This window comes from Benincasa hispida, chromosome 10 (genome assembly GCF_009727055.1).
Source record: "Benincasa hispida cultivar B227 chromosome 10, ASM972705v1, whole genome shotgun sequence".
In the NCBI taxonomy this organism is placed as follows: Eukaryota; Viridiplantae; Streptophyta; class Magnoliopsida; order Cucurbitales; family Cucurbitaceae; genus Benincasa; species Benincasa hispida.
The window spans coordinates 14,135,430-14,150,147 of NC_052358.1; the positions used below are offsets into that span (position 1 = coordinate 14,135,430).

General features: G+C 30.2%; 2 protein-coding genes across 2 annotated transcripts; one reads left to right on the forward strand and one right to left on the reverse strand.

Annotated features, from left to right (window-relative positions):
• The first annotated feature begins 2,941 nt into the window (after positions 1 to 2,941).
• LOC120088935 lies at positions 2,942 to 3,400 on the forward strand. The gene has a single exon (XM_039046373.1). It carries the CDS (start codon positions 2,942 to 2,944, stop codon positions 3,398 to 3,400), a length of 459 nt encoding a protein of 152 aa, XP_038902301.1.
• Positions 3,401 to 9,769: 6,369 nt separating this feature from the next.
• Positions 9,770 to 13,753, reverse strand: LOC120088162 (receptor-like protein kinase HERK 1). The gene is made up of 2 exons (XM_039045273.1): positions 13,342 to 13,753; positions 9,770 to 13,214 (listed from the first exon to the last, which is right to left on the reverse strand). Exon 2 carries the CDS (start codon positions 13,030 to 13,032, stop codon positions 10,516 to 10,518), a length of 2,517 nt encoding a protein of 838 aa, XP_038901201.1. The 5' UTR covers positions 13,033 to 13,214; positions 13,342 to 13,753; the 3' UTR covers positions 9,770 to 10,515.
• Positions 13,754 to 14,718: the final 965 nt, after the last annotated feature.

A 14,718-nucleotide genomic window follows, 5' to 3' on the forward strand; every position in this document is an offset into this window, starting at 1 on the left:
TTCCAATTGATACATGAATGTAAATCCATTATGATTGCGACAATTTTGGTTATAGATTAGTGAACATGACCTAAAAAATGTGTTCAGATTACATAAATGATTAGCATATATAACATAAACATTTAGTGGGTACGTAACAATAAAGAAGAGTCAAACATCTAAATTGCTATCAATTTCTTAGAAATTTGGAGGAGGATTTAAAGACTCTCTTAAGAATTTTTCGACCTATTAAATGTCAAAATTGTGTGAGTTTATCATCATATAATTTTAACATTCCGAGGATGGCAATTCCAAACGTTAAAGTTTTATTTATTTATTTATTTATTTAAAAATAAAGGTAATAATTTTTTTTTTTTAAAAAAAATGTAAAATAGTATGATCTAAAATGAGAACTACCCAAAATACTCAAGATTAAGACATATATTCAAAGCTTTAATTTCAACCACACAGGTATCATTTTGAAAAAAAAAACAAAAAAAACAAAATAATAATCATTTTCAAAGTATTCCTAAATTATATTCATTTTGTTGTTATATGTTTATAAAATGATTTTTATTCTGTTTTTTTTTTTTTTAACAATTTCCTTTTTATTCTATTATTATTGAGTTGAAATCATTTGTGTTTCATCTTGCCATTTAATAATAAATCTAATTATTACTTGTTACCTTACCTTCCACGAGTATTTTCATCCACAGTTTTGTGCTTGTATAAGAAGAATCTGGATTCTTGATGTGTGGGAAAAACCAAAATTGAGAAGATTTATTCCATAATTTGCTTCATTGCCATTTAATTATGGTTAATTTTGAGTTTGATATGAGTTATGACTCTAATAAATAACAATAAAAAAATTATAGTTCAATTGAATGAATAATGTTAAAATTGTTAACCTTTTTGTTTTGAAAATGATAAAATCGTTAACCTTGGAATAATAATTTTTTACTTCAAAATAATAATAATAATAATTTGTGATATCTATTCAACGATACTCGAATCGATAGACTTAATTTTGTTCATTCGTTAAAACTACATTAAGTATAAAAGTAATTATATTCACCATGTTGTTGAATATATACGAGATGTGTCAATAAAATATGTCAAAGGCAAAGTCACAAATATATATATATATATATATATATATATACACACATTAATCAATTCTTTCTGGTTGGAAATGACTTTGAGTTTTTAGCGTATAGCAAAAGGAAAAGGTAGTTTTGAGAGAAAAATGTAAAAGTTGTCCTACAATAGAAGATTCGGGCTTGGCAAGTGGATATATATAGAGAGAGAGCTTCCAAAAGTGTGTAGTGGTAGTGGAAGTATAACTCTTTCACCACATGCGCACACTGTTGCTGTTTGTTTGTCAAATAGGCGGGTTTGGGTAATTGTACTTGTGTGTAAATAAAGTAACTGTTTACTACCTATCCTTTTTAAATTTTTATTAAAAAAATTGTCGTTTTATTACTGTTAAATGTTTTTATTTACTAATCATTAATTTTTGGAATTAATTCCAACTCTAAAACACGGAAAAACTCTAACTTCTCATCTTTACCGATCTTCTCGATTTTCTGCTGTTGTTCATGTTTCTGAGTTAATTTTTCAATTGATTCCAAATCCGTTCTCCGACGAGTACACGTCAAAATCCGGGTATTGTGTGAACCTTGAAGAGCAACCAACTTCTTGTGATAAAGTACTGAGGTTATCATTCTTGCTTTCAAGACAGTGAATTTATCCACGGCATAACAATCTTCCCTTAGAATAACATTTCTTAGCATTTTAAAATGAACTTAACAAATATGAATTAGTTTTAGTTATTAAATCATTCAAAGATATGTAATTATTAAATTGAATTAATTATAAACGTACTTGTAGTCTTAAGTCAAAAAACAAAAATTCAAATATATATTCAATAACTAAGTATTACTTTAGAGTATACTTACCCAAGCATTCAAAACTAATTTTACTCTATCCATCTTGTTATATTAGCTTCATATTTTAATGTTTTTCACTCTATCATACTCGAAATTGATAATTCAAATATGTCATAGATGTCATATATACTTTATAAACACCACTTTAAAAGAAAGGTAAACGAATAAACTAATTTAGTCAGCCTTAAAAAAGAGTGGGGAAAAGTAGTTTATGGTAAAGCTTTTTAATTTCGTATTAAATTCGAGTGTGAAATTAAAAGGGAAAATCATCTTTTATCCCTAAGTTTTAGATCTAACTTCCATTTAATCTATATGTTTCAAAATGTTACAATTTCACTATTTGAGTTTTGTTCGATCTCTACGTTAGATTTTACCTATTCTCAATATTGATGTTTATGTTTATCAATTAATATAATTTAATAATGAAGTAAAATTTTATATTTTATATTTAATTTTAATAATGATGAAAAAGGGTTAAATTTAATTAATTAGAGGATAAAATATCATCTCGATCCTTATACTTAGTTTATTCAATTTTAATCCATATATTTTCAAATGTCAAATTTTAGCCTCTGTATTTCCAATAAATCTTAAATTTAGCCCGTATTACTAATTTATTGTGGCTTTTTCATTACTTTTTTTCTTTTAGTGGTATTTTCATAGTAAATTTCGTAAACATATTCACATATTGTATTCCTTTGCATGAATTGTATAATGATTGTTTAATCAATTTCGATATAAATTAATCTTGAGAGACTAAATTTAAGATTTATTGAGAATATATGAATTAAAATTAAATAATTTTTAAAATATTTTAATCTTAATTATAATATAATTATTTAAAATTAAAAAATATATTTACATTTAAGGGACCAAGAAATCATGCCGAATTGATGCCAAACGATAACCGGTCCGTTTTTTCTTCAATATTCTCTTTCACATGCCTTTTCTTTCTTCTTTCTTTTCCCTATAAATAAAACCGTAACCAAATTTCTTAAATCCCTAAATCCGCCATGGCCTCCGTCTGCATTTCCAACTGCATCAACGACGCTCGACTCCCCGTCCGTCCCACCTACATTAACCTCTACAAATGGCCGGAATCCGACGCCGAGTTCATCCGATCCGTCAGCTCTAAGCTCAATCGAACTTCGCGTGTCGTCGATAGCATCTCTTGCCGTCAGATGTACCTCAGAAGCTATACCTTCTCTCGAGAAGAGGAGCACGTGCCGGAGACGAAGACTAATAAGTGTTTCTCCAAAGTCGGAATGCGCCAGAAAATTTGTCGCCGGAAAAAGAAGAACACGGCGGCGAAAGTGGAGGCGGACGACGGCGATGCTGAGAAAATTAGGAAGTCTTCGAGGCTGAAGAAGGCGAAGGAACTTTCGTGCGCCGCTTTGACGTCCGTCTTCCGACGGTTGCTATCGTGCACCGCTAAAGTCGATGTGGCCGATAATGTGCGAGAGGTTCATTAGTGTTTTAGTTTTTTTTAATTGCAAATTTGGTCGCTTTGAAAAAAGAATTGAGATTTGATCAAAATGTAAGGACTAAATTTTAAATTTTAAAATTTTAGGGATTAAATTTGTATTTTTTTTTTTCTTTTTTTGGGTTCACTTTTTGCTTCTGAGTGGTGGTCGATGGGATCCGATTCAGAGAAGAAGGGAGGGTGATGGTGTACGGAAAATATTATGTAAATTAGGTTTTAAGTTTTTTTTTTAGAGAGATAATATTTTTTTATTTATAGTTTTCATGTGGAAGAAAAGAATGTATCTTGCAATAATGACGATATAATGGGTAATTTTTTTTGGTTAAATTGGATATTTTCCTTTGAATTCCATCAGAATATATGTCGTCTTCTTTGTGGAAACATAATCTTTTTTGGAACATTTCTTTCTTTTATATATATATCAATTATTAATTTGTATAAGTTTAGTAAGTGTTAGCAATTTTATACTTCATCTGGTCAAAAAATCCTAACATATGGGATAACGATATGAATTCTATTTATAAATAAATCGTAATGAATCACAATCACAATTGTAATTTAGTTGTTTTTTATTATATTTACTTAAAATTATAAATTTTATTGTTATCATTCCTGCTACCTTCAAGAGTCAAACGATAATGATAACAATAACGGTAATAGTAAATATATCAAAATTCATAAATTTTTGTGTTGGACAATAACAATAATGATAATATAAACGTAATTTAAAAAGTGCAATTAGATTAAGCATCATCCGCTAATCAATTAGTTTATATTTTTTTTATTATAGATTTGGAAGTAAGTCTCTGATGTCAATATGAATGCAAAACACAAATAAACAACAACAAAAGTAATCAAATGAAGTCTATGTTATATTTTCATTAGGGTAAACGTAAGCTTAGATGATATTGAAATTAAAATTTGAATATTGAGAGAATGGAAGATTCCTCTAGAATACTTACTTTTGTAGTGAGACAAACAGGTAAATTACATAGAAAGAAAAAGTATTGTAGGTGGCAGAAGGCAATATGGTGTGGGTGTTAACTATGTAAGTTAGGACCAAATTTGAATCCTCGGCCTTACTCTTTCTTTTTCCTAATACAGCCACAGACATAAGTCAACATCCACATAAGAAAAATGCAACAAGACAACCGAAAAAGGAAAAAATAAAATAAATAAATCTGATCGATCAATGATTTTATTAAAATCATTTAAGAATTTTTAAATGATATATATATATATATATATTAAGCTTACCATTGTTCAAATAATAAAATTCAAACCTCCCATACTCTACGTTTGTTGTATTCAAAAAGACTTATTCTAACACTTTATTTGTTTTACTCCTTACTTTTTGAAAGCTCGTCTTTCAAATGTAATCAAATTTTAAATTTTGAAAATTAAAAAAACAGTTAAATACTTTATCCTTTTTTTAAAAAAAAAAATTGAATAATAATGAAGATAGAGGAAAACTGCCGTACTTTTTTTAGAAAAAAAAAGTAAACTAAATTAATTTTATAAAATACAAAACTAAAAATGAAATTATTATCACCTAATGCTCAAAACTTTTGGATTAATGTAGTCCCTAAACAGAAAAAAAGAAAAGAAAAGAAAAAGACTAGCCTCTAAACTTTAAATTTTAATGTTTTAGTTCTTGTGGCTTGCATTTTTAAATTAATAATAAATTAGTCACTGGACTTTAATTGATAACAATTTAGTTTATGTACTTTATAATTTGTAACAATTTATTATCGCTACAATCATAGAACTCGTCAAACTTAAGTATTAACTTTTGTTAAGGTGATGATTTGGTGATTTTTGTGGATTATAAAGAAATGTGATTCCTAATTTCTTTATCAAATCACAAGTGTAAAAAATATCATGAAGTTAATAGACTAATGATAAAGTATAAGAATTAAATTGTTACTTATTAAAATTTATTGATTAAATTAATATAAACTTAGAAAGTATAAAAATTGAATCATTACACACAAAAATTTATGAACCTTTATAATACTTAAAATGTTAGTGTTTGGGTTAGCAAAATTAGTACAAATTCGGTTCATGTCTCTAATTTTCATATGGTCAATGTAAAATTTATGGATCATGATACTCAAACATTTGAATTAAGTTTAAATGACAAAGTCCCAAGTTTTGATGGCCGTAGTTATTTTATCCCAAAATTAATTGTAAAATTTTTAATTATGTATCGAAACATTTTGTCTTAATTCTAACAAACCTGTTTCTATAAAGTCTTTTGGGCTTGGTTAATGTTTACTCACAATTTATTTACCATTTTACGCTCTTAAAAAATATTTAAACTTTTAACTAAATTTTAAAAAAGAAAATAAGGTGAAAGGCTCCATTTGATAACGATTTCATTTTTAAAGAAATACGTGAATTTGAAGTCAAATTTTTTAAAAAAAAATTTAAAAACCATGGTCAAAATTTGATGATCATTTGATTTTTTGTTTTTAAAAATTAAACATATTTCCTCTTCATTTCCTACAATGATTTACATCTTTCTTAAGTAAAAGAGAGTTCATCCTAGCTAAATTCCAAAAACAAAAACAAGTTTTCAAAAATTATTTTTATATTTTTGAAATTTTGATTTGGTTTTTAAAAATATTAGAAAAAATAGATAACAAAACAAGAAATTTAGAGATCCCGTTTATAAACTTCATTTTTAAAAAACTGGAAAACAAAAACCTAGTGAAGCTTACTTTCTTTAGTTTTCAAAACTTGACTTAATTTCTTAGAATATTGGTACATAATAGATAACAAAACAAAGAAACTTAGAGATAGAAATAATGTCAATAGACTTAATTTTCAGATATCAAATAGTTACCTTTTATTTATATATGTTAAAAAATAGAAGAAGAAAAAAAGGGGAAAAAAAAACATCCAACAAATTAGTTTGAGGATCCATGTTTGTCTGTGCTTTGTGGTTGTGTGGTGGGACAAGGCTCCACTGGCATGTAATTAACTCTTCCCTGCACGCAACCCATGCTATCATTTCTACTAATGAGTTTTAAAGCATCACAATATTTTTTTCACTTCCATCATTTTCATTCATTCTTATTTCAATTAAAACGATATGGTTCACAGTTCGATTCGGTTCAATTTAGCTAAGAGTCAATCAAAAGTCAAATGAAAAAAATATAAATAAATAAAAGTCGAACCGCACTATAAATTGAACCACCAAAATTTGGCTTCATGCAATTCGGTTTTTTCACTTTGTTGAGAAACACAAGTTTCATATATAATTTGGTTTGATTTCGTTCAATTTAGAATTTCAAACCCAACCACATTTTTTTGGTTTTGTTATTATTTAAATTGTAAACCGTATATTTGTGATAAAAGCCAAAAGTTCAATTCAATTTTTGGTTCAATTTGAATTTTTTAATTTGGTAGAGCACCCTGATTAAAACTTTTACTCTTTCTCGATATAATATAGATTAAAATACCATTTTGTCTATGTACTCTAAAGTTTATTCAATTTTAGTCTATGTACTTTTAAATGTCTAATTTTAGCTTATGTACTTTTGATAAATCTTAAATTTAGTCTCTCAAAGTTAATTTTTATCAAAATTTTGCTAAACGGTGATAATAATTTCAATGCAAGAAATTATAATATGTGAATATGTTTTCAAAATTTGTAGTGAAAATTCTAATAAAGAAGTTTTGAAAAAAAAATCAATAATAAATAAGCAATAGAGACTAAATTTAAGATTTCTTGATAGTACGAAATGGACTAAAATTAAATAGACTTCAAAATATAGAGACCAAAATGATAATTTAGACGGTATTATATTATATCTTTACCTTTTGCTTTTCTTTTTGTTTTTCTGTTTGGTACATACATAGTTATAATAAAATATTAAAGTGATGATATGATATAGATCAGAAAAAAGTTTAAATCTTATTTGAAAATATACTTTTCAGTTTCCATAGATAAAAAAAGGGGAAAAGGGAAATGAAATAAATAAACTTAAGAGTACCTAGCTTGTCATTAGACTTCACACATGTAGGCTGGAGTATGAGTCAATATTATGACATTTAAAGTTCTCATTTAAACGTAACAAGATAAAGTTTGAAATAGATTTGGCTAATGTACCAAACTAATAGTCTCTAATTTCTTAGGCAATTCTTAAACTTATCTATTTTATCTTCAATATATTAAAATACAATTAGTTAGGTACTTTCATAAAAGAAATATGATAAAAATTGTTTAAAGTAGGACTGACATCATTATATTATTGTTTAATAATATATATAATATATGTTGATACATTTTAATGAGAGAAATAAATATTTGAATATGATTCAAATATTAGTTATATGAATATGATCTGTCTCTTATACACATCTAGATGTGTATAAGAGACAGGACCTGCACAAAGCCCCTTCTGTCTGTCTCTTATACACATCTAGATGTGTATAAGAGACAGATATATATATATATAGTGTCTATAGACATCATATTAAAAAATTTCTAACGAAGGATTTGAGTTTAACTAATGTATCAAAATAGTATTCGAATGGTACAACAATGTGTTTCGAATATGTTGATTTGAATAAAAATAACTACATGCTAATTTTTTGTTCATAAATTTTAGGGGGAAATTACTTAATAGAGAATTTTTACAAATAATGAGTGAATTTTTAGAGATTAAAGATCATATTGAGAACTTCAAGGAGACAAGTTATTCTTGCTACTAAAAGGTTTCTTAATCTAACAAGAACAAGCTATTATTAATCAAATTCAAGAGGAAATAAAGCTTGGTAGTGAGATGGGATTACCTTTATTATTATTATTTTTAATGATCTTTTCACCTGCATATCTTGTGTTTCTCTTTTATCTTTGTTTTCCATTTTGTTTTATACTAAATAAAAAATAGAAAATGTTCAAAATAAGCCCTTGTTTGGTTGGTTATTTACATAGTGGTCTTGTTCTAGTGGCCAAAAATGCTCTACTTAGGTTCACAGTTCTTTTCTTATTATTTTCCTTATAGAAATTGGTTAATTAACAGACCAAAGTGGGTGCCAAACATGTCTTTACTTCTCAAACTTTATCACTTCACCCTTTGGAGAAGTCAACAAAGCATAAAACAGGGCACTAGTGAATTATTAAATATACAGGTTTAAAATGAATGAGTATCAAAATCCTTAACATTTTGTTAATATTAGTGAGGATCAAATAAGATAATGTTGTGAGATTATCTATAACACCTACAAAAATATAATATGATCAATTTGGAGCATTATTTAATGAATACAATGAGGTCATTTGTATCCTAATGGGTCGAGTTTTTGGCTTTTGACAAAAAAAAAAAAAAAAAAAAACCATTTATTTGATATTTAAACAAAAATAAGATAGTGAACTATGGTTGGTCACTTGTTTCACACGATGATCTACTTTTCAAAAATAGAAGTCATTTTTCCTTTAAAACTATGAATGTTGGGTTAAAAAACAACGTTGATCTTAAACTTTCATAAAAATAACAATTTGATTACTTTTGACAAGTTGACCTAAAAAATAATTAAGTCCAAATGTTATTAGACTCAAAAGTAAGGTGTTATAACTTCATTTTTTTAATATTTCATTTTCTTCATTTCTCCCTAAACTTTCGTTTTATTTCTCTCTCTAAAACTCTCTCCCATTTGTTACCTATAGATCTCTAAACTCTAATTATCTGTGGTATTGACATGCACTACGATCAAAGAGGTGAGAGGTTCAATCACCCACCTATAATTGTTGTACTAAAAAAAGATTTCTAAATTCTTATTTATAATTCTTATAAATTTGTATCAATTGAATCCTCCTAGACGTAACTTCATCATTAAAGCTTATATACCAATCTAACTCCTACTTACTTTATCAAATTGTAAAGTACATTGACTAAATTCTTACGTATTAACATCTAAAGACTAAATTATTACAACTTTGAAAACAATGACTAAACCGTTATAAATTAAAGTTTGTACCCTTCATTGTTAATTACATGGATTAAATGTATTTTAACAAGACATTGAAAGCACAAAAAAAAATGATGTTACAAATAACAATATCACAAACCTACCTAGCAATCCCCAAAACATGAAATTCTTGATAGTTGGATATGTAATAATATCTCTTCATCCTCCATATTGCACATTCTACAAGTCAGAATTCCATGAGAACAGATGAAACGTTTTAAATTTAAAATTACATTAACCATGCGTCCAACTAAACATTGAAACCAAATTCTCTTGATCAAGAGACAGTATCATACGAATTCATACCATATGCTAAACTAATATATTGGAAAGAAATCAAATAGCTTTGATCATTCGACAACAGCAAATTAAAGAGATATTGGAACATGAAACACAAGAATGCGCGGCTGTTCATTACATAGTTGAAATATTCAGATTCTCACAAAGAAAACAATATCAAGATGAAGAATTGACCTAAATTGCAGAGCTAAAAACATACACAACAAACTACAAAGCGCCTTGACACCGGTTTTTATGGGGAAAAAAATGACCACCATGATCATTGACAGGGTGCTCAGCTAAGTAAGAAACATTAAAAGACTAGATGTCTCAATGATACTAGACAAACACGAAATAGTGGCAAAAGAAAAACGATTATGTTCGATGAAGAGATGTAAATCGCAATCAATCGGTAATGGAGATGCGAACTACCTTGTTCGTAAAGAAGTAACATGTTTGATGGATATTGCATAGACTCACCTGCACAAAGCCCCTTCTGTACAAGAAAAGAACCCAGTATGTTACATGTAGTTTGACATTGAAGAAATCCTGAAATTTTGGTTTGATTTTGGCTCCTCCCTCTGTAAGGGAAAAATGGCTATTTGATGTGAAAAAAAACCAACTAGAGACTAGCATGTTTATATCCAATGAAGCAAGGAATGTTGTTTAAACGGACGTCATTGCCTGAAGTATACAAAACACCTCATATTCAGCTGCGTCGGACCAAAAGATCAGAAACATCACTCTTCACTTCGATTTTTTATGGGGTTGAGAGTAGTTTATGGGGAGTGGATTAAATCATTTATAAGAATCAACTGGATCGTCTAACGCTAGAGTAACATCAGGTCATCTACCCTCAGATTTCACCAGCTGAGAGAATACCCTACTCATTGAGACTCCAGAGAGATCATCCACACCCGGAATGTCGAACCGTGTGGCAGAAACACCTGCCTCAACGTCGTTGAAATTGTTAATTTGTGGAGAGAGCTCACCAATCATATTCGTACTGTTATCTTCAGGATCAACTGCAATGACAGCTTCTTGTAGCTGAAGCGCATACTCCAAATTCCATAACACGTCCCCCATAGATGGCCTATCAACCCCATAGTCAGCCAAGCATTTTTCAGCAGTTTCTCCAAACTTTCTAAGAGAAGTTGGTCTAATTTTTCCTACTAAAGTAGGATCAATGATTTGGTCCAACTGCCCTTTCTTCTGCCATTTCATTGCCCATTCAGCTAAGTTTACCATTTCTCTAGGAAGGGTTGGATCTATGACAGGTCTTGCACAAAGGACTTCAAACAAAACAACTCCAAAAGAATAAACATCTGATTTCTCAGTCAGTTGTTGCCTCCTGAAATATTCAGGATCAAGATACCCAAAACTTCCTTTGACAGCTGTACTGACATGGGTTTGGTCAATTTCAGGTCCAGTCTTTGAAAGCCCAAAGTCAGCAACCTTTGCCATTAGAGTTTCATCGAGTAAAATATTCGCAGACTTCACATCACGATGAATAACCGGTTTAGCATAACCAGTGTGGAGGTAATGAAGTCCTCTAGCGGCACCGATGCAGACCTCTAATCTCTCCTTCCAGCTCAAACTAGGGAAATCAGAACCATATAGATGACTCTTCAGGGTCCCCTGTTCCATGTACTCATAAATCAGTATCATCTCATTCCTTTCATCACAGTACCCAATCAATGAAACAAGATGACGATGACGGAACTGTGATAGCATCTCGATTTCAGTTTGAAACTCTGCCAATCCTTGTTGGGAACGTGGATTACCCCTCTTCACAGCAACTTTGGTGCCATCATTTAAAACTCCTTTGTATACTTTCCCGAACCCACCAATACCAATAACCCAGCTCTCATCAAAGTTATTCGTAGCCTCTTGAACTGTTGCAAAAGGTATGCGATATCCATAGTTGGAAGCAGCACTTGTGATTGTGCCATTTGAGTATTTACTTCCCATAGTGTGTGACATTCCTCCAGCTGTGGATATTGAAATCCACGTTTTTGATGGAGCTTGATGCATTCCCTTTCTTTTTCGTCTGTGTAGCATAAAAAGAATCACAACCGATATAGCTGCAACAAATGCCCCAACACTCACACCCACAATAACGCCAATGTGCTTACTTGAAGAAGTCGTATCTGGAAAACTAATTACAGAGTCTTCCCCACTCAGACTGCCAACTGAGTTGTTCATTTTCATGATTTCCAGACCATTTAGAATGGCATTCGGATACACATTGGCTATACTTGCTGGGCCAATACTCACATGAAGAATGTCACTCTTGATCACTCCTGTTACAGAGTCAATATAGTATGCAGTGCTCAGAACATTGTTAAGAGGAACACTGATATCTAGATCCCGAGCAACCAGCCAAGAATCAATGTAGACATTGAAATAAAGTTGGTGTAGAGATTTGCTCACAATGTCACAGAAGTGAAACCGAACAAGATACTGAAACTCAGGATCCACTTTAAACTTCCATGTCACATTGAAATTGCTGTTTGGATCATCTTTCGAGTTCATCTCAGTGAGCGTACCGTAGACAACATTTGGAGCAATCTCTGGCGCTGCCCCTTCAGCACTGTATGTAACAGCTGCAATGTTAGAGAAACTTGTTGCAGAATTCTTATTCACTAGAAAGCCTTCATCAGAGACCCAACTTCGCGTAAGAGGATCATTATCAGGAGCGACGCTCGGCCCACCCATATTAACCCTAGCAATTGTCTCATATGCCTGGCTAGACAGCCCTTGAAATTTACCGGATGGCTCTAACAAATCGGCTTCATCAACAATGACAATGTCGGGAACAGAAGTAACATCGATGGCGTTCACATATGAAATGGAGCCATTGACAGGAACAAAGATAACTTCAAGAGTATCTGATGCTATGTTCACAGAGAATTCTTTGACTATAGGATTCTTCCCTGCAACTAAATCTCGCAGCAGAACGAAATCTTGGGTCGAAACACTAAAATTTGCAGCACTCATATTGAAGCCAGAAAACACAAATGGATAGAAATAGAGACGGATCCAGTGCCTTCCAGCCTTTATTGGAAACTTGTATTTTGATGGTCCTGTAAAAATTCTAGCCGTTTTGAACAGCGAGGAATCATTAGAAGAACTGGCAGGTACTGAAGACATATTAGAATCAGCCAGAATGACTTGTGGGGTTGAAAGCAACTTTGAAGCCAAATTATCAGCCATAAAAACACGATTACCCACAGAGACATTAACAGCCGATCCACAGTCAATAAGATACTTATCTACCGGATTAAACACGCAAGAAATAAAAGGCAGCAAGGAAATGAACAAAATCCAGAACAGCAATCCAAATCTTCTTCCACAATCCATCGCTACAAGTTTCAAGAACCAATCAAGAAACAGAACCTGATTCGAAGCAACGCCTTTTGAAAACTAGGGTTTTATAAAGGAAAAACGATCAACAGAAATGTTGGTTCAATCAGCAGCTGCCTTATCATCAGAGATCCAAACAGTGATAGACCCAGATGTAAATTTCTGAGCAGGAGACAAATCTGAGGCAAACAGGGAAGAAAAGTACAATAAATCTCAAAAAGCACCAAGTAGGTTGAAGTTGAAAACAGCTTTAATAATAATAATTAAAAAAAAAAAAAAGGAAGAACATAGAAACAGTTCCATTACATGCAATAAGATCAAAACAAAAGAACACCATGAAATAATCCCAGAGTCAAGAGGGGGGACTATAGAACACGTTGTGAGACAGCTGACTTCGTTCTGGCAAAACTCAAAATAATGAAGTTCATCCCTGGAAGTAAGTTTGTAAGAAAGTAAAAAAAGAAATGGGGGGAAAAGAGATGGAAGAGAGAAGAAAGAAGAAAAGGGAATAAAAAAGTGAATTAAAGGAAGAAGAGAAAATTTGTGAGGAGGAGGAGGAGGAGGAAGAGGAGTTGGGGTTTAATGGCGGGATTGAAAAGTAACAGAAATAAATTTTTTAACCGAGTAGAAAGAAGAAAGGTTGCAGAAATGGGTAATCTGATTTTACGGCCACCAAGAATACGCCACAAAACAACATAAGCTATCGGCGATTAATTAAAACTTTATTTTAAAATATGCTTTTAATAAGTTTGGCATTTGGCAGCGTGCAAATGTCATCAAATTCGATCCCATTAAAATTCTTTAAATCTTTTTATTTTAAGGCACATCAGCTTTCTCAATTTAAACCCCAAAGTTTCCAATATAAATTTTAAATTTTATAGATATATTAATTTAAACCCTAAACCATTGCATTCAAATAAAATAAAAAATTATTCAAAATATTTTTTTTTAAAGTTTTTTTAAAATAAAAATTGATTAATAGTTTATGAGCCGTCCATCACGAGGCCGTCGTCAGCGACCAGTGAGTCAGCACATGGATTTCGGGTCCGAGTCCGCTTACTCTCTCAAATATTTCCTTCCTTCTTTTTTCTTTTTCTTTTCCTTTTCTATTTTTACCAAATATATGTTTTTTTTCTTTAAATCCTTTTTCAAAATTTTAATTAAGTTCTTACGAGTAATTCACTTTATTCCCTTATAATGTAAAAATTGGTCAATGATAAATTTTCATAGTATACAAATTGACTAGGTTAAAATAGCATAGTTCAACCGACAATCATATTATCAATCTTAAAGTTAGAGGTTCGATTCCATCACTTTATATAAAATAAAAAAATGTAAAAAAATTTAGAAGTCAACAAAATATTCTATACAAAATAAACTCGAAATTTCTACCACCTTTTTTATCACTTTAAAAATAACAATTAGAAACTTCTCTCTCTGATGACACTTTTCTCTCTAATAATCTATCAAGTATTGTGACATATAAGTCTATTAAAACATTTAATCTCATATAATATCATTAAAACTAAGAGGGAGTTCGAACATTTCATCGTGGATAAAAAATACTTGAGTGTTTAATTGCATTTTAAACTTTAAATTTTGTATCTAAAACATATATATTGAAATTTTCCAATAATTTCAAATATATCAGATTTTTTAATTCAAATTTTTAACTTAAACATC